The sequence below is a fragment of the Periplaneta americana genome, chromosome 15 (genome assembly GCF_040183065.1).
Source record: "Periplaneta americana isolate PAMFEO1 chromosome 15, P.americana_PAMFEO1_priV1, whole genome shotgun sequence".
Taxonomy (NCBI): Eukaryota; Metazoa; Arthropoda; class Insecta; order Blattodea; family Blattidae; genus Periplaneta; species Periplaneta americana.
Window position 1 is genome coordinate 165,283,955 of NC_091131.1, and position 20,331 is coordinate 165,304,285.

At 35.9% G+C, this 20,331-nt stretch overlaps 2 protein-coding genes across 6 annotated transcripts in view; one reads left to right on the forward strand and one right to left on the reverse strand.

Moving 5' to 3' along the window:
* LOC138715501 (nucleolar protein 12-like) overlaps positions 1–20,331 on the forward strand; it is a 309,079-nt gene that overhangs the window by 83,704 nt on the left and 205,044 nt on the right. The window contains exon 9 of one of the 5 annotated variants that reach the window (XM_069848484.1): positions 6,685–7,197. The exons of the other annotated variants lie outside the window; for them this stretch is intronic. The gene's annotated coding sequence lies outside the window, so the exon portion shown is untranslated. Of the gene's footprint in view, positions 1–6,684; positions 7,198–20,331 lie in introns of those variants that run through there. 5 annotated transcript variants of the gene reach the window in all.
* The window catches only part of LOC138715500 (uncharacterized), a 140,987-nt gene continuing 128,194 nt past the window's right edge, over positions 7,539–20,331 (reverse strand). Inside the window, exon 6 of the mRNA XM_069848475.1 lies at positions 7,539–7,759. Coding sequence (XP_069704576.1) covers positions 7,664–7,759 — 96 coding nt within the window. The 3' untranslated portion in view covers positions 7,539–7,663. The remainder of the gene's footprint in view (positions 7,760–20,331) is intronic.

Genomic DNA, 20,331 nt, shown 5'->3' on the forward strand with positions numbered 1-20,331 from the left:
AACAAAGTTTAGAATCGTCAAAACACATTGGTCAGTTTCAGTATGTACGTGTGAACCAGGTGATAGTGCGACTAGGCTATTTTATCAAATGTGCTTTTATTTAGATTCTATCATTGGCAAATTTTAATTCGAAAAAGATGATCTGAATTAAGTTCTGGGTTAGATGACAGGAGCGTTCCATGCGGCACAGGCTATATTATGTCATATGCTGCAGTACATTACATTCTCCCACTTGTTGGTTTTCTCTGCATGTCAAAATTATATTTATAACTAGCCGTACCCGTGCGCTCTGCTGCACCTGTTAGAAATAAATATAAAGTAATTACATAATTAAAATAGGACGTTTGATCCAGGGAACAACTTTTACAACAGCGCAAGATAATCTGCTTCGCTCATTACCCAATTTTTTTTTGCATTGCATTTATTGCATATATATTTTATGTATTTTAACACGATTCAATTGAGCATAGTTAAAATTTGAATTATAAAATAATGGATTGCTAAGCTAACGTACTATTACTGCATACTAAATCAATACACTCTCGTTGTTCGTTAATTCTCTGAGATTAAAATGAGTGTACATAAATATTATTTTAAGAAATACAGAAAACGAATATACAAAAATAGCCTATCAAATTTTCTGTGCATAAGAAGCTATTTTAATCTTACCTTCCTCGATTTACTCAGACGTTACTGTAATAACATTATAGCATTATGTCCATCTAGAGAAACTATACTTTCCAATGGTGAAATAATTAATTATACAAATCGGTTAATTTAGCTTCTGATATTACTTCATACAAACACAGAAACATTCTCTGTAGGCTATGTTTAATAGCTTTTGATTGTTGATGTCCAAGGCCCCTGTTTCGATTGTTGTTGTCCAAGGCCCCTTATAGACGAAGTCATTTGTTCTTAATTCATTGCACTGTCTTGGATGGCGTTATTTTAATTTTAAAACTCATTTATCTCATTAAATATCAGTCCTATCAAAATTTTGTAAAGAATAAAACTTATCGGAAATCATTTTTAAAGAAACTTTTGTTATGTAACATTTTTCACAAAAATCAATAATACGCGAGATATTTCGATTTATTTAATTCAGGCCCCCTTATAACCCCCCTTTTAAATAAAGTATTTTGAATGCCATATAGCCTAAAATCTAAGTTACAACGAACTTAATTTATATTCCAATTTTCATATAAATCGGTTCAGCCACTATCGCGTGAAAAGGTAACAAACATACAAACAAAAATTTCAAAAATGCGATTTTCGGTTTCAGGGTGGTTAATTATATATGTTAGGACCAATTATTTTTGGAAAATCGAAAATTACCAGAAAAAATTCGGCTACAGATTTATTATTAGTATAGATTATTTTGTATAAGCTAGTATAATTTACTATAATTCAGTATTTTCTTACCTAATAATTTAATTTAATTTACAATAAATAATAATGTAAACCTGTATAATATTGAGCGATTCCCCTTAATAGAAGGGTGGGGAAATCTGCAGTATGCAGAATATAGATACGAGTAAATTGAATGTTCATGAACCTAAACGAGAACTTTGAAAACAAGGTGCACAAATAAAAAAAAGAAGGATCTTTGTCGAAGGTGAAAATTGGCTCTTTAACCATAAGTTTAGTATTGTAAGTAGGTACCGTACACGACAAACAGGATATGTAGCCCCGAATGTCTTTCTTTATTTATAGGGAAGGGACTATGGGGCTTGAATTACTCGTATTTTTTTTCTCTAATTGCAGAAAGAAGAAATGCAATTTTTAATAGGATGATACAATATGATCGCAGTAGTATCACGATTATTTGTGCGTTTTGTAGGTTAAGGAAATGAAGTTTTGAATACCATACTATCTATGGTGATTTTGAAAATTTGAAGTTAAAACATGGTTTCAATAAGTTACATAGACAATATTAGGTATTTATAGGCTTTTATTTTCTTTTCACTATGGATCATCCTAGATAATAAACATCCCAGTTCATCGAGAGTTTACTGTAGCCAAGTATCGTTCCATTGTAAAATGCAGTCGTAAACTTCGGGGACTCCTACAAGTAATGCATAGAGTCTAAGCTAACATAGCTTGCTGTCAGGGTTGCATATGTTTTTATTAAAATTTTTTTCTTTGCCCTCTTCCAAAATGAAACTGTAGCTGTCTGGAGGGGTGAGACGTAAGAGGAGCGATGGCACTCTAGTCCGCGGCAGAGAGGGGGGGTAAAGCAGCTGGTGACTGAGGAGAGAAATCCAGAGAAGCCTAGATAGACGCCATCTTCTGGAAATTTCGAGCAATCGTACTTTCTCGTAACTATGGTGTGGTTATAATTTACGACACACGAGTGAACTCGAGCAGTGTTGTTATAGTCAGTGGACAGCAAGCCAGCCAGTCTTGTGTAGCAGTTCGAGTTGAGTTGTGTCCGTAGCTGTGGAGCCGGAAGTCCTGAGTTTGAGTGCAGTGGACCGCAGTTGGGGGACCTGAGTTTGAAGTTCAGCGGATTGTCTCTGAAGGTCTGGCGTTCGAGATACTGTGAACTCGAGTGACTGAGCTAGAAGAACTAGCCAAGGCAAACGAACTGTGAACTGAGAACCGACAGTTCTGATTTGTAAATAGTGCTTTGTGAACATTAGTTAAAATTAACAGTTCATTGTTGTTCTCAATAATCCAAGTAAATTGTCATTGTTGTCTGTGGAGTGCAAATCCCATTGTTGATGGGAGTAGAATTAAATTGTAGAAAGTGATTATTATTGTTGCTTTGAATAAAAGTTACATTGTTGAGTTGGAATAAATTTACAATATTATCATGGCTGGCCACTGAAGCACAGATTTTGAGGTGTTCCGAATCCATTTCTTGGTTTGAGTTGCACAATGGGCAGTTAGGGGACTGATATATTCCAATTCTATGCAGATGTTTGGCCAAACAGTCATGGCTTGTTGCCAATCTAAATGCAGCTACAGATGATTTTCGTGGTAAATCGGGATTATGATGCAGAGAGTTCCATTTTTTCCCTTGAGATTGTGTTATCAAATTTTGTTTGTTGAAGTCTAAGTATGTAAAAGGTAAAGGTAAAGGTATCCCCGTAACATGCCATGAAGACACTTGGCGGGGCATGGAGGTAGAGCCCCATGCTTTCCATGACCTCGGCACTAGAATGAGGTGGTGTGGTTGGCACCACGCTCTGACCGCCTTTTACCCCAGGGAAAGACCCGGTACTCAATTTTATAGGAGGCTGAGTGAACCTCGGGGCCGTTCTGAAAGTTTGGCAACGAGAAAAAATCCTATCATCACCTGGGATCGAACCCCGGACCTTCCAGTCCGTAGCCAGCTGCTCTACCAACTGAGAGATTTAATAAATCTTTTCACAGAGTAATACGTAGATTTAGTAACAGGTCTGTAAGTAGCAGTGCTGCCCTTCTTTGCTAAAACATCCGCATTCTCGTTTCCCAGGATTCCACAATGGGATGGTATCCATTGGAATACAATTCTTTTATTGAGTGATATTAATTGAGAGAGCATTTTAGTTATTTATGCTGTTTGAGATGAAGGTGTGTGTTTAGAGACTATTGATAGAATAGCTGCTTTGGAGTCTGACAATATAACTGCATTCCTAAATTTATTGATGTGGCATAGAAGATTCCTGAGACTTTCACTTACTGCAATGATTTCTCCATCAAAACTTGTTCCATATCCAAGAGATCTATAAAATGAGAAGAGACAACACGTAACACCTGCACCGGCACCTTGTTCTCTGGAGAGCAAGGATCCGTCGGTGTATAAATGAAGCCAGTTTTGTGGAGGGTACCTAATATTAATTGTCTCTAAAGACAATTGTTTCATTATTTCAGTATTTACTTCTGATCTCAGTATTTCTTCTGTTAAATTTAAATTATTTTCTATATTTAACAGAGTCAAAGGGTTTGGCTTAATTTATAAGTTTTCTTTTAAATTCGGGATATTGATTTTCTGTTTTAATTCTTGAACCATGGATATGAAACTTTTTTTAGTTTTCAATCTACAGAGAGGAATGTATGAATGCCAATTGTTTCCTGGTAATCTGATAAGTTTTTCATATTGAATCAGTGCTTTTTCTTCTATTGTCATTTTGATGTTGTTAGTATTAGTAAGGAATCTATTGGAGTTGTTTTGATTCCACCAGTAATGAGCCTGAGAGCTTGGTTTTGAACATATTCTATGTCGTTTATGAAAGGTGAAGTAATTAAAATTTCTCCGAAGTATGTCAGCACTGGCTGTATAAACATTTTGTATGTAGTGTTCAAAGTATTCCTAGAGCATCCCCATTTCTTTCCTGCTAGTCTTTTTAGAAGGGAGAATCTTTTACGAGCTTTTTCAGAAATGTATTTCAAATGGTTGCTCCATGTTAACTGACTATCGAAAATAACTCCAAGATATTTTGATTCATAAGTCCTAGGAAGGTGTTGGCCATTGTATTGGATATTGAATTCTCTTTCTTTTTTACCAGGTGAAAATATTTTGGTAGTTACTTTTGCTTAAATTGAGTGTCATCAAATTTGATGTAGGTATTCCATTCATGTAGTTGTTTTAGAGCTTTAAGAGCAGAATTTTGAATTTTGTCTCTATGTCTGTAAGATCCAGAAGTCCACAAAACTCTATCATCTGCAAATAGTGCTGTTTTCATGTTTGATTCCTCTAATAGGGAGGGTAAGTCATTTATATAAATATTGAATAAAGTTGTGCTGAGGACAGCGCCTTGAGGTAGACCTCGATATGTTTGTCTGTAACTAGAAAGTGAGTTATTGAATTTAGTGGCAATGAATCTTTGACTAAGGAATTCTGATATCCATCTGAACATATTGCTGGAGATACCTAATTTCTGGAGTTTTAGTAATAATTTATTTCTCCAAACAGAGTCATATGCTAACTGAAAGTCAATAAATATTGCCAAGGTATCTTCTTTCTTGTTAAAACTGTCTTTTATTTCTTGGCCGAGGCCAAGTTCATTGGTAGAGTGTTCAGATGATATGTCATTCAGCGTATATTCCTATTTAAACCATTTTGAAAAATGTAATTGTTAATTGTAAGGGTTGACATACCAAGAAAAACAACTATGAAATACTTTTTTTCTTTCGGAATAATGAAGTATATATAGATACTGTAAATATCTCTGACATATTACATAATGGAGTACGAGGCCTGTCTAAAAAGTATCCGACCTTTAGCCAGAAAAAATATTTCAAATACCTGACGGGGTTGGGACCCTAATCCCCTTCAAAGTAGGCCCCTTGTGCTTGCACACACTTAGCCCACCGATCCTTCCACTGCCGGAAACACCTCTGGAAGTCTTCTTTTGGAATGGTGTTCAGCTCCGTCGTCGCGTTCCGCATTATCTCTTCTCTACTCTCAAAACGGGATCCTTTCAGTGGTGTCTTAAATTTTGGAAACAACCAGAAGTCGCAAGGATCCAGGTCTGGAGAGTAGGGAGGTTGGTGAACGGTTGTAATTCCATGTTTGGCCAAGAAAGTGTGGATCAATTGGGATGAATGTGCGGGGGCGTTGTCGTGATGCAAGTGTCAGTTGTTCACCGTCCACATGTGTGGTCTTTTGCGCCGAACTGCATCACGAAGTCGCCGGAGAACATCGTGATAGTACTCCTTTGTCACCGTTTGTCCTTCCGGTGCGTATTCGTGATGCACAATTCCACGGACATAAAAGAAAACAGTCAGCATCACCTTGATTTTGCTTCGCACCTGCCGCGATTTCTTCGGCCTTGGAGACTCGGGATGCTTCCATTGCGACAACTGTCTTTTTGTTTCTGGGTCGTACCGTACACCCATGACTCATCTGCAGTTATCACGGTGTTCAGAAACCCAGGATCAGTGTTGGCGGTGTCCAGAAGGTCCTGTGCAATGTCACGACGGAGGTCTTTTTGTTCCGGGGACAACAACTTGGGCACAAATTTCGCAGCCACTCGGTTCATGTTCAAATCATCACGCAAAATTGCATGTGCAGAATCTTTACTCACTCCAACCTCTTCGGCAATCTCCCGCACGGTCAAACGACGATCTGCCATCACCAAATTTCGCACCCTCTCAACAACAGCTGCACTCCGAGCAGTTTGGGGCCTGCCACAACGCTGCTCACTCTCCGCTGATGTGCGGCCATCTTTGAATCGGTTGAACCACTCCTTAATTTGTGTTACACCCATCGCATCTTCCCCAAACACCTGCTGAATCTTACGAATTGTTTGACTTTGAGAATCACCAAGCTTTTGACAAAATTTGATGCAGTATCTTTGCTCAATTCGTTCAGTCATCTTGCGAGAAAACTAAATCCGACAAACACTTAGAACAGCACCTTACTTGGCGACCACCAGCCAGTGACTGGCACAAGCAAATGCGGTGAAAAAATTCAAGCATGCGCATTACCGTTCCTCCTTCCACCGTGCACAGTGGCGCCGCCTTAGAATCACTACTTTGCGCGGGAAAATTTAAGGTCGTATACATTTTAGACAGGCCTCGTATATACACTACTGTCCATGAAAGTCAAAATCAGACTGCCCCCTTAAAACGCAGTTGCCATAAATACGCTATTTACAAGCAGTTCGTTGAAGAGAGCCTTGTAGGGATTTACCTTAATAAATAATAATAATAATAATAATAATAATAATAATAATAATAATAAACTTTTTACAGCGCACCCTGGTACCGGTACTGCTCGTATTTTAATTACGACTACACCTCCGGGCATATACTAATCCAACAGATGTGTTTTGTACAACAACTCTGAGCAAATCATGGACAAACAACACCTTCTGCTCTGCCCAGCCTGAAACCCAACTGCACAACAGACTGGGGACCTTGTTAGCTTGTACTGGGAAGCTAGAGAGAAAATGACATGATCGTCAATTCTCGCAATTAGAAAATAAATAACAATAAATATGTTTCAATATCAACTAATTTTTAATTGTGAATATTCAAATTTCAATACTTTCAATAAATTATTATATTGTTTACTTCTAAACTCATTTCGCTTTGATAAAATATATCTGTTTATTTTAAAAATTGCAATATTAATATTAAAAGCTCTGTAAATAGGCGAAAAATAATGAGTATTGGCTTTCACTTTTTGGATGAAATATATTGTGAAAAAAAAGTAGACCTATCTAGAATCTAGATGCATTTTACTTATTGTGAGAATAATCCTTTGTTGTCCATAAGATGGCTTTAAATAAATATTTTGTTTGTTATTAAATACACATGACAGTATATTTTGTAGGCGAGTAGCATTTTCATTCTTCAGTGTTTCTACTGTCCTATACGAATGAACAGATGTAACACATGAAATGGTGCAGGCAAAAGAGTCAGAACCCTCCTTTGCAAGCAAAGCTAGTATGATCCATGTGCATCTAACTTGTACTCAAAGTAATCGAACGCAGGACTCTACTTATAACCTTATAATTCTAAAAGTTCATAAAAATCTGTTATGTTGATGTGCAGAATTAACCATCTTAAAATTAAAGGATCATGGGAAAATTTTGTTTTATAAAATTCAAATCTTATTTTATTCTCAATCTTTCAGTTTCTCATATTCTTGATACTCAGAAGTCTTACATGACCAAGCAGTAGTTGTAACATCGCATGTATCGGACCCTGCTGTGCTTGGGTGCTAGGCCTACAACTTCTGTGATGGTGTCGCCATTGTTACATTGATGTTGATCGTTGCTGCCGTAGTGGTTAAGGGTTCTGCAGAATTCATGCCAAGGTGCTCCTGTACATATCGAAAAATAATATAATTAGTAGTGTAACGCAGCCATAAAGAGCATTAAAACATAAATGAACTTCACATGCAAGTTGTTGCTTCATAAGATCACTTACAGACTCAAGTACTTAATATAATATGTAACACAGAGATAAGCCTTCAGTCATGTGAAATGTTCTGAAGATTACCAAACGTCTAGGTGCTTTTCACTTTCTTTTGCAAAAATCTGTGGTCAACAGACATCGATTGCAATACTTAACCTTCCGTCAGTCGCATGTTTATCAGATTGATACAAGTGTATGGTATGTTTTTCTACCGGCAATTTTTAAATTTCCATTGTTGGAGCTTTCCCGTTACAATACTTTCCTATCCAGTGTTGCCAAGTCAGCGGTTTTGTAGCTAAATCTGGTGTTTTTAGGACTACCGTCAGCTACAGAATTTTACCGTCAGCTGCTAGCTATTTATTTGGCGTTTTTTATGATTCCAGGCAGAGAGAGATGATATTTTTAAGTTTATTTTTCTGTAAAGATGTTATAATTTTTTATATGTACTTGCGGACAATGATAATTGATCATAAACTAGAGTTTAGTATAGTATTAACACACTTTTTCATTGTGCGAGTACACAATATTGGTGCAACCACATCTATTTCCTGCTTCATCCATTGTTGTTGTACAAATAAGGTATTCCGGATTCATTAAACTCTTAATCTAATGTATGTATTATTTTTGTAAATGAATTAATGTATGTAGGCCTAATCATAAAGAATAGATAATGAACTGAATTATTATTTTCATTTATGATATATGGTATATATTTAATTTATCATTCCGCATTAGAGTTTATGTAACACGGATATACTTAAAACTTAAAACCAGACTCATTGTTAGCAGGCACGTCTCCAGCTCAGTGTGAAATCAGATTTTCGAACCGACTGGTGTGATTGTGAATGTGATTGTTTCCGAGGTGTCCAGTATATTGTTCTTGATCTACTTCAATCAATTTTGAATATGCCACGTACAAAAGTTCAGAGATGTGTGAAAAAAAAAAGTGTAATGTGTTGAAAGATTGGATGGAAGAAGTTACCGGTGATAGTTTGAAAGCTCGGTGTAAATGGTGTAGGGTGATATTGAATGCAAAATATTCAGATTTAATTATCCATGCTGATAATTATACACACAAAAAAATAGTAGTGAATGTTTTTCTGTTGTTCGACAATATAAAATTTCCATTCACAAGAAACTTCTGTGCAGAGGTGAGTGTCATTTCAATTTCCAGAGTACCAGTATTATAAATATTATAATTTTTTTCTTTTTAAATTTGAAACCTAAAATTCTCCAGTTCCTAAAACTATATAGTTTGTATTTCAAATTTGGAAATGATGTGTTAAGAAAAATCTGGAGTCTTTTAACTAGAGTTTAGCAGTTTTTTTAAGCTTGTGCAGTGGTAAATGGAATTCTGAGTTGGCAACACTGTTCCTATCTTCATATTTACTACATGCCATTGTGGCTCAACTGCTTTAGCCTGTTAGGCTGTGTGAGACTGCAAGCGTCTTGAATCAGATTGATACATTGCGACATAAGTGTAACGGGAACAGAGGCAAGTGTATAATTTAGAAGATCTAGGCAATTTAAAAGTTTTCCTAAATTTAATCTATGATAACGATGTAGAGGACGAAAATCCCGCAGAAGAAGAAGATTTTCAAGATGAAGATGGCATAGATGCAGTTGATGAGCCAGGAGAAGAATTCTGATTCTGAGGTGAGTGGAATTGATGAAGAACCTGATGTGAACAATAACTTGCTGAGGAAACCGGACCAGCTATAAGAGAAAAAAATTCCACTCCATCTGCAAAATGGCGTCTCTGTGTCCTGTGTCACACGTTTCGGAAGACAGACAGGCTAACTAAGACTATTTGCAAGAACTGTAAACGATCAGACGGCCACAGTCTGCACAGAATGTTATCCTGGACTTCAAGAAAAAGAAGATTGCTTGAGTGATGACTGATAATGTAATGGACAGCATAAAACTGACATAGGTATTACATTTTCCCTGAGTAGGCTACACTTTACTTTTTCTGTTTATTCTTTATTTAGTAGTTTGTATTATTTTTATTATTTCTGAATATTTGTCTCAAGGTTTAGAATAAAACTGGTAGGTACCAATAATGATCCAGAATTCAGTTCTTGCTTCTCGGGCAAGTCATACACTTAGGAATAAAAAGAGAGATTACTTGAAGGAAAAACTAAATGAAATAGAAACAAATAGTAAGAATAAAAACATTCGAGATTTATATAAGGGTATAAAGGAATTTAAGAACGGATATCAGGCAAGGGTGAACGTGATCAAGGATGAGAATGGTGACTTGCTTCAGATTCTCACTCAGTCCTGAACAGATGGAAAAATTATTTTGGGCAACTCCTAAATGTACTTAGGCCAAATAGAAATCTGTGGCTGGGAGGAAAAAGGTCTTAAGTAAAAATTTTATACTTTTCAGGAGAGCAGTAGAAACATTGAAATTGGTGTCAATTATAAAGTTTTTTAATTAAAAGGTTTTTCCTAGATATTATTTGTTTATATTTCTTCTAAAATAGGTAATGTTGCTCAATTAACAATTTTCTTGATTATTTCCAAAAATAGCCGCGCTTAAGCCCTTTTAAGACTACAACCCAAACTGAGAAGAAGGGACTATTTAAACATAAGACCTTTTTCATGTCAAAATAAATGAGAAATGTAAATTATTAGGAATGCAAAATGGGTCTTAAGGGGACACTCAACTATATTTTGGAACTTTTTTCCTATTTGACCAATCTTTTTCAAATTTGGAGAAAAAGTTTACTATACACGTGGAAAGTAACATGCAAAATCTCAGCTCACTAGATCGAATACTTTTCAAAATAAAAAATATTTCAATTTTTAATCATTCATTAATTGAAATATCACTTTTAATTATCATTTTGGCTTTGTGCATTTGACTGTGACTTCTCAATGAATAGGGGAAGAATTCTGCATATTGATTTAGTTCTGTCATGTAAATTAGTGTAGAAATTTAATTTTTCATTTCTATGACACTTTTTCTGCAATTTTTAAGTTGGTGTCCCCTTAAACAATTATAGGACTGTTTACCCTTGTGCTTATAGTTTTTAAAGGAAAGGGCATCAGTATCTGATAAAATGGCTAAAATAAATTTTAGACCTTTTTAATATGGAAGCATAGAAAGTAATGTGATGGTTTGAATAAAGTATTAAATATTCTTAAGTCCTTTATTCTGTGTGTGCTCGATTCAAAAAGTACTTTGGACATTTGTTAACGCTCTATAAATCCAGTCAGGAGTCTTATTTGACTTAAGTCGTTTTACCAGATTGTAGAGAATTGTTTCCTCTTTCAAAATATATAAAAATCTCATTTTCACAAAAAATTTACTTAAGACCTTTTTCCTCCCGGCCACAGAAATGATCGGGACGAAATTCAAATACAAACTGCTGAGCCATTTATACCTGAACCCACACTTTCAGAAGTCGAAATTGCGATAGAAAATCTGAAAAAGTAGAAGTCTCCAGGTATCGATCAAATTCCAGCAAAATTAATACAAGAGGGTGGAACCGCATTATCTAGCGAAATTCATAAACTTGTACTTGCTATTTGGGAAAAGGAAATTGTACCAGAGCAATGGAAGGAGTCCATAATTGTACCTATTTTTAAGAAGGGGGACAAGACTAACTGTAGTAACTTTCGAGGAATATCACTTTTGTTGACGTCATACAAAATTTTGTCCAATATTCTTTTGAGAAGATTAACTCCATATGTAGATGAAATTATTGGGGATCATCAGTGCGGTTTTAGGCATAATAGATCGACTATTGATCAGATATTTTGTATTTGACAGATAATGGAGAAAAAATGGGAGTATAAGGGTACAGTACATCAGTTATTCATAGATTTCAAAAAGGCATTTGACTCAGTTAAGAGAGAAGTTTTATATGATATTCTTATTGAATTCGGTATTCTCAAGAAACTAGTTCGATTAATTAAAATGTGTCTCAGTGAAACTTACAGCACAGTCCGTATAGGCCAGTTTCTATCAGATGCGTTTCCAATTCACTGTGGGCTAAAGCAAGGAGATACACTATCACCTTTACTTTTTTAATTTTGCTCTAGAATATGCCATTAGGAAAGTTCAGGATAACAGGCAGGGTTTGGAATTGAACGGGTTACATCAGCTTCTTGTCTACGCGGATGACGTGAATATGTTAGGAGAAAATCCACAAACGATTAGGGAAAACACGGAAATTTTACTTGAAGCAAGCAAAGCGATAGGTTTGGAAGTGAACCCCGAAAAGACGAAGTATACGATTATGTCCCGTGACCAGAATATTATACGAAATGGAAATATAAAAATTGGAGATTTATCCTTCGAAGAGGTGGAAAAATTCAAATATCTTGGAGCAACAGTAACAAATATGAATGACACTTGGGAGGAAATTAAACGCAGAATAAATATGGGAAATACCTGTTATTATTCGATTGAGAAGCTTTTGTCATCTAGTCTGCTGTCAAAAAATCTGAAAGGATTTATATAACAGTTATATTACCGGTTCTTCTATATGGTTGTGAAACTTGGATTCTCACTTTGAGAGAGGAACAGAGATTAAGGGTCTTTGAAAATAGGGTGCTTAGGAAAATATATGGGGCTAAGAGGGATGAAGTTACAGGAGACTGGAGAAAGTTACACAACGCAGAACTGCACGCATTGTATTTTTCATCTGACATTATTAGGAACATTAAATCCAGACGTTTGAGATGGGCAGGGCATGTAGCACATATGTGCGAATCCAGAGATGCATATAGAGTGTTAGTTGGGAGGCCTGAGGGGAAAAGACCTTTAGGGAGGCCGAGACGTAGATGGGAGGACAATATTAAAATGGATTTGAGGGAGGTGGGTTATGATGATAGAGACTGGATTAATCTTTCACAGGACAGGGACCGATGGCGGGCTTATGTGAGGGCGGCAATGAACCTTCGGGTTCCTTAAAAGCCATTTGTAAGTAAGTAAGGTACCAATAATGAAAGCTGTGTGGTGAATATCTTATTGTGTAATCTATTTACAGTTATACTTTATATTTTGAAAATAAAAAATAAATAATAAATCAGTGATAAAAATAACATTGCAATCACTAAAATATGTATATGACACACATTGCCAGCGTCCATATGTCATTTTGATACATTGCGACCAATGCTATTAGGCTACTCAAGTTCATGTATTTTTGACGTGAACTTTTCAGATATGAAATAAAAGATAACAACATAATTTAATAAGTATATTTATGCTCGACCATGCCGAAATGTAGTAATTATACACCTGGTAGCAGACCTTTAATGCATGTCATTAAAGTACACCTACTCATTAAAGGTCAGGTCTTTCAGCCAATGACGACTCAGGTTACAACTGTTCAGCCAATGACAGGTCAGCTTTCTACCGTTATAAAACCGCAAGTATCGATTATTCTCGGATATGCAATCGAAAGAGAATTAGCGAAAAGTCACGGAGGCTGGAAATCCAATACTGTCGCAGAAGGTTATGTTCTGTTACTATAATATTTAGCGTTAATTGTAAATAATATTCAAATAAATTCAATTTGTCATCTCGTTTTTCAATGTCTAATTTAATTTCAGTGTTATCTCTGTAGGTACTTATGGCCTAGCAAGGTCAATGTGGACATCTGTTCCTCGGAAAAAATCAATACTTTCGCGTCTGCGCACATCTCACAACATACGGGACATTGGTCAAGGTCAGATACAAAGAAAATTAATAATATCAAGTTAGAAATATGGTCGAGCATAAATGGTCGTATGAAACTCGCCTATAATGGTAATTAAGAAGCTCGTATGAAAATTATGAAACTCGCTTGCGCTCGTTTCATAAATATCCATACTCGCTTCTTAATTGCCTTCATTATAGGCTCGTTGCATAATGTACTATAAGGGGTTGTTGGACAATAACTTCATTTAGGTCAAAATTACATAAATTCTTACTTAACAGATGAATTGCTGATTAATATGTGTTACTTATAATGAAACTAACATCTGTCCATTCTTATTATTATTATCATTAATTTCTCTAAATAGATTTACAAAACCTCTAATGGCAATTACATTAATATTCTCATTATAGAAATAGAAATATATGTATTCTCCCTGTAACATAGTCCTAGTAAGGTTATATTAAATTAAATTTTCATCATTTTACTAGCTATTTCAAATATTAAATTAATTATAATTCATTGAATTAAATTAGCTCATAAATTAAGTTACTACTTTACCTTATAGATTTATCTAAATTTAAATAAATGTGTAGTGAAGAATATTGCTGGAGAACCTTTTAAGTGTAGAGTAAATATTTGTAATTTAAATTTATGTATTGTATTGATTAAGGCTGGTTGAGTGGAAGAGAAGGCCTTATGGCCTTAACTCTGCCAGCGAAAATAAAACATTATTATTATTATTATTATTATTATTATTACTATTATTACCAAGTGAAAATAAACATTAAAGGGTATAATAAAAATATATGTCAATATATACAACAAATTCTATAGCCATTATTTTAGGCCAAAGCGAAATGTATCAATATGAGACACTGTGACCGATTCGTATCACTATAATGTAGTGACCGACTAAAGTGAATTAGGCTAAAATAAGTAATCTGTCAATGTTATATATAAAGAGAGATATTGAGAGTCAGTTATTTTATCATTAGCACAATTACTGATGTTTTTTAATTGGTTATTTTACGACGCTTTATCAATTGCTATGGTTATCTAGCGTGTGAGATGAAGATGAGAATGCTGGAGAAATACGTCAGGGGTCCAGCGTCGAAAGTTACCCAGCATTTGCTTGAAATGGGTTGAGGGAAAACCCCGGAAAAAAACCTCATCCTGGTAACTTATAACTTCAGTCAGGATTGAACCCGGCCCGCTCGTTTCATGGTCAGGCGTGCTAACCGGTACTCCACAGCAGTGGACATGAGTGATGTTAAACGACGCTCAGAATCTGAGATGAACTCTCTGTAGGAAAGTGATTAATTATTTTCGGGGGTGGAAAATGAGGCACGGTGTTTAATTTGCTGAAAAGTTATTACCACTGTTAGAAAATAGCATTTAGAGAGCCATCGTGAAATAGGCCTGTACCATATTTTTGAGTTTGGAGATGAAGGAGTGGATCGCGGAGCCCTTCGGAACAATCTTCGTAATAGTAGATACATTAGCGTGATTTATTTCATTTTGTTCGCACCATTGAAAAACTTGCTCAGTCCTAACCCCTCTTCACATGTTACGGTATACTCGCTTCGGCCGAGAACCGGTTCCTCGTTCATACCACTGGCATTACGTAATATTTAATGTAATACGAATTTGTTCAAACGTCGCACGAGCACACAGCGATTTAGGAGCCTACATAATATGAAAGATGAGTTAAGTTTTAATGTTGGATATGATCTAATACTCAGGTTTTTAGTTACGAGAGAGTCATGCTATTATTTACTTACTGTCATCCTCCGACGAGTTTAGCGCTGGGACCTGAGGTATTCTTGCCATCGGTGCGGGGGGGTTGCAGGTAGATTCTTTTGTTGCTACAGCCAATCCGAGCCGAGCGGAGTGGGAAGTATTAATCGTCCAAAAATATGCAGTCTTCAGTTTGTAGTAGTGTGTGAATATTTCATATACATATTGTTTACCTAGGTCTATATGGTTTTGTTTTTAATATATTAGATATATTGTTGCAATTTTTGCTCAAATATCTCCCTGATGTTAGCTATGTTAATATTATATGAATTACTCATATTAAATATTTCATCGTTACAAGTCATTTTTAAGGAAACATGCTGTGGAAAAGTTTTTGGTTTTATTCTATGGGAATTTTAGAATATGTGTGATTGGTATCGTGAAAATAATTCGTCGGTGATATCTTAAAATACAAATCAAGTAGTTTTACTTCTCAAGTGAGTTCAGCAGTATAGTATATTTAAATTGATTACTTTACAAATTTAATTCAGTTCTACTAATCATTAAATTTTATAGTATGATTCTTCTCATTTATATTATTGTAGTTTTATTATGACTTTTCTTTTTATTTATTTTATTGTATTTGTATTTCTGGTGATGTGATGGCCGTAACTTCACCAGAATAAATAATAAATATATATATATATATATATATATATATATATATATATATAAATAAAATTTTCTACAATACTTTCCTTCTCTGAATACGTTAGTACGAATGGGTGTATCTCTATCTCGCCAAAAATACGTTAGAAAACTAATAGGCATACTGCTCTCGTAAATTGGACGAATGTTTTCAGTATGATTGTACTTCCTTCCAGGCTGCCGCTGTCACTGTCCTCTCCCACTCCAGTACCGCGCTAGACTAGTCGGAACCGCATTCCTCTCAGTACTAAACTCCTCAGAGGATGACAGTACCTACAAATTACCTTTAAAGAACGCGGAGGTTCATTGCCGCCCTCACATAAGCCCGCCATTGGTCTCTATCTTGAGCATGATTAATCCAGCCCCTACCATTATATTCCATCTCCCTCAAATCCATTTTATTATCCTCCCATCTACGTCTCGGTCTCCCCAAAGGTCTTTTTCTCTCCGGTTTTCCAACTAATACTCTATATCAGCCGTCGGCAAAAATGTCATCGCGATGCCTGTTACTAAGTGACGTTGCAGAGACAGACAAGGAATACACATTCCCCCTCCCAACCAACTCTTTGTAAGTACATTGTACAGGGACATCATTTTATTTTTACTTCAATTTTTATTGTACCTGAGTTTTTGAATGTACTTCACTCCCACCCCCTCTACTAGTAAACTCCCAACCATACTCCACACAGAACCGAGGCCGCGTATGCAGTACTGAGTTAGTGAGTATAGTACGTTCCAGAAATATGTTCGCGTTTTCCAGTGACGAAAGAGCTTTCAATATTGAATCACATTTTCGCCCAGGTACTGTCGTCCGTTTGCCTACTTAACTGAAGAATATTGCTGGAGAACCTTTTAAGTGTAGTGTGTAAATATTCGTAATTTAAATATGTATTCTATTGATTAAGGCTGGTTGAGTGGAAGAGAAGACCTTATAGCCTTAACTCTGCCAGCGAAAATAAAACATTATTATTATTATTATTATTATTATTATTATTATTATTATTATTATTATTATTATTATTATTATTACGTCGCATCCCGGTTTAACTGCTTCTGTTCGTCCCTCTGTAAAGTCTAGTAGCCGGACTGTGTTAGCTATTTTCTGAGAACATTAATTTCTGTTAGGAATTATTTGGACGTCTACGTAATATTATACAATTGTTTAAGATCATTTAAATAAAAGGGTCTCGTTAAGTAATTAACTGTCACGTGATTTTCCCCCTTTTCTACGGCCCTGCGACAAAACCACTTGAATGGAAAGTACAGTAGATAGCATGTCTGAGTAATTTTATCTTTTCGGATCGGGCAGAAGTGAAGATTAAATTTACAGTACGAAAGGTACTCTTTTATAGAGTAAGTATAGAATTATTTCAACATGAGTTACTCGTACGAAGGACGAAACTGGTAATTGGAATTAGGTACAATAGTCTATAGTGCGATAATATGCACAAAAGAACTGAAGTCTGGATCGAAATGAACGGCCACCATTTTCAAAAATGTGTTTAAATATCCATATTATGATTATTTTTCAATTTAACTTCATTCTCTATATAGTACGCTAATGTGCTGTAACAGTACAATATACACTGCATAATTAATACGTCCGAATGGATAGCTCAATTCGTGTGTAAAACACTAAGTGTTAATACAGTACTGTATTTTGATTAAACAAAAACCTAATGAAAATTATCAAACTCAAAATTGCGGTATTTCCTAGTTTACATAAATGGATGAACCACTTTTCTTCCCTCCTATACCTAGTAAAGTGATTTGTATTTTACGCCAGTATCATCGAACTCCAGTCGTGGAAGGGGGAGCAAGCGGTGTTTCCGGTTCTAGACCTTTAATCCAAAGTATAGCCAGGTTAATATTAAAAATGTTAGTAAAAATAAAACGATGTCCCTGTACAAGCAGCTACCAGTGGCGTAACATATAGCTAGTTAAGCATGGCTCTGTCCTAAGGTAGGAAACGTGTATTTAAAGAAGAATGGGAGGAGACGTATTTTTCTTGTGCTTGTGGAAACAATAGTCTAGTATAGGTTTATTGTGCTCGAAAGTTTTAAAGGGCATTTATCAACACAATATTAAACGTCATTATAATGTAGCCTATGTCATAAAGAGCACCGGAAAATCACAGATATTTATGAACATTTTAAATCCATGCAGTACGAAGGGCAATAGCAAAACGTAGTAGATATGTACGATATGCTGCGATCATTCATTACAGTGATAGATATCTGGAAATCAAGTATGAGGAAAAAACAGTTCCATTATTTCCCATGCTTACAATCTCTTTGTGATATTTCTGAATCAAATTTAAATAATTATGGTCATCTAAATCTAAAAACAGAATTTCAACAACGGAGATTGGATAATTTTAATAATATTGCAAATGATTTCTTACTTCTTGCGAATCCTTTGACCATAGACATAAACAAGGTTAAGCCAGAAATGCAGCAAGTATAACCGTCTGAGGAAACATTGCAGTTTTCAGATGAGGGCGCTCGTGTGTCGTGAATGCGATCCTCTCAGTCTCGATGCGTGGTGAGTCAGCTGGAGAAATATTGGTACAGTCTGACAATAAAAACATCAACAGCTGTTATAACCAAATACAATTACCAATACCATAATTGAATTTACTTTTTATGTCATATGTACGGTATATACACGTACAGTACCTTATTGCAGAAATAGCTGTATGCCCGACGCAGAGGCCTCAATTTCATCTGCATTAGCAGTTGAACTGCCTTCGCCTGTGCTGCTACCTGCCGTATCATAAAACATCTCATCTTCATCACACTCTTTATCACTACTCACGTGTATTACTATCCTTTCAACTTCCTCTTCCATTAACGCGCCACGATGCCAATATTCGTCCCCGATATGTTTAACAGATTGGCAGCATTTTATCGAGTCTTCTTTGGTGATTTTGCATTGTCTAACACAACAATGCAGTCAGATGGAAGATTTGGTATGAGACGTTCCTTTAACCATTTGTTATAATTTTCGCCGTTCATTTCATCATGATAATCTGCAGATTAAGATTTGGAGTCATATATCAACTCGGCCGCTTCGATGAATTCCATTTCACCACCAGCGTGAACAACAATAGCCCGATGCCCAACACTTTGGTTTACATGCATACTTTGTACTTCATCATGCTGCCAACACTTTTATACGGTATAATGAGTGTGGACCCATGTTCCATCTGTATAAACAATTGGCTTCTTTGGCCCCTTTTCGTTTTGTTTTAGCATTCTCAGGTATGCTTCACGACGTGCAACAATGTCCGACAGCTCCATTAAAACATATCGTTTGTTTTTGCATTTCTTAAATTTATATCCCATTGATTTCAGCAGTCTCCAGAATGTATCTTTTCCTTAATAGCATTCATAAGCTTGCTTGGGGTCGGAATTTCTTTATCTCTCCTCATAAAACTCTAAAAAAGTTCTGTGGATGACACATTTTTCAAAATCATCAAGTACAATTTTCTTTGAATGTGGGCGGCTTTACCAGACGTTGGAAATTGTCCTCCAATGCGCTTTGCTTCTTCACCTCCCTAGCTATAGTATGTTTTGTTTTTCCACTCTTCCCCACCGCCGTTGCTGTTCTTTTCACAGCGTTCGTTAATGGAATGATAAGACCTTTCTTTTTCTCTTCTTTACAAAATTTTAGCACATTGTATATAACCTTCTGCTTTGCGTGACGTCGCTCTTATGTACAGACACACTTCAATACCGACTAGCAGACTGAACGAACTGAATTGAGGCATTTCTTTACTGCAGCGATGCAGTATCGATCGCATGTTTATGTCCAAGCTTACTCTACCTACCGTCTGCAATGATTCTTCAGACGGGTTATAGTAGCTGATTTACAGAGTGATACGTATTTACAAACACGGTGCAAAGACTGGTATGGTTTAAATTTCTTTAAAATTCTGTCTACGGAAAAATATGCTTCCCTTAGCTTATTTGCCGCCAATATAGCGGCTATGTTTGGTTCCTCTTACAATTGAGAACATTTTTTTTTTTTTTTTCAAAATTGGAACTTGCAAAATCAAAACAAAGATCGCGACTGAAAGATGAAAGTTTATTCGCTATCTTGAGATTGGTTATTTGTGACATAAACTTAGAATTCTGTGGCACCTTGAAAGTTACGGTACAGTAAATATGAAATTTGTGATGGCTGCACGCCACTGATGATGAGCATGCCCTCCACCCTACCCACAACCATGCGACGTCATGTGTATTGCTGGTTGCATTGTCTGATGTCACCGTGAGTACAGCTCTGCCGAAGACTGCACTATATGCATTTTTGGATTCACCCGTTCGAGCTACAGTACATGCCCTGCTCATCTCAAACGGCTGGATTT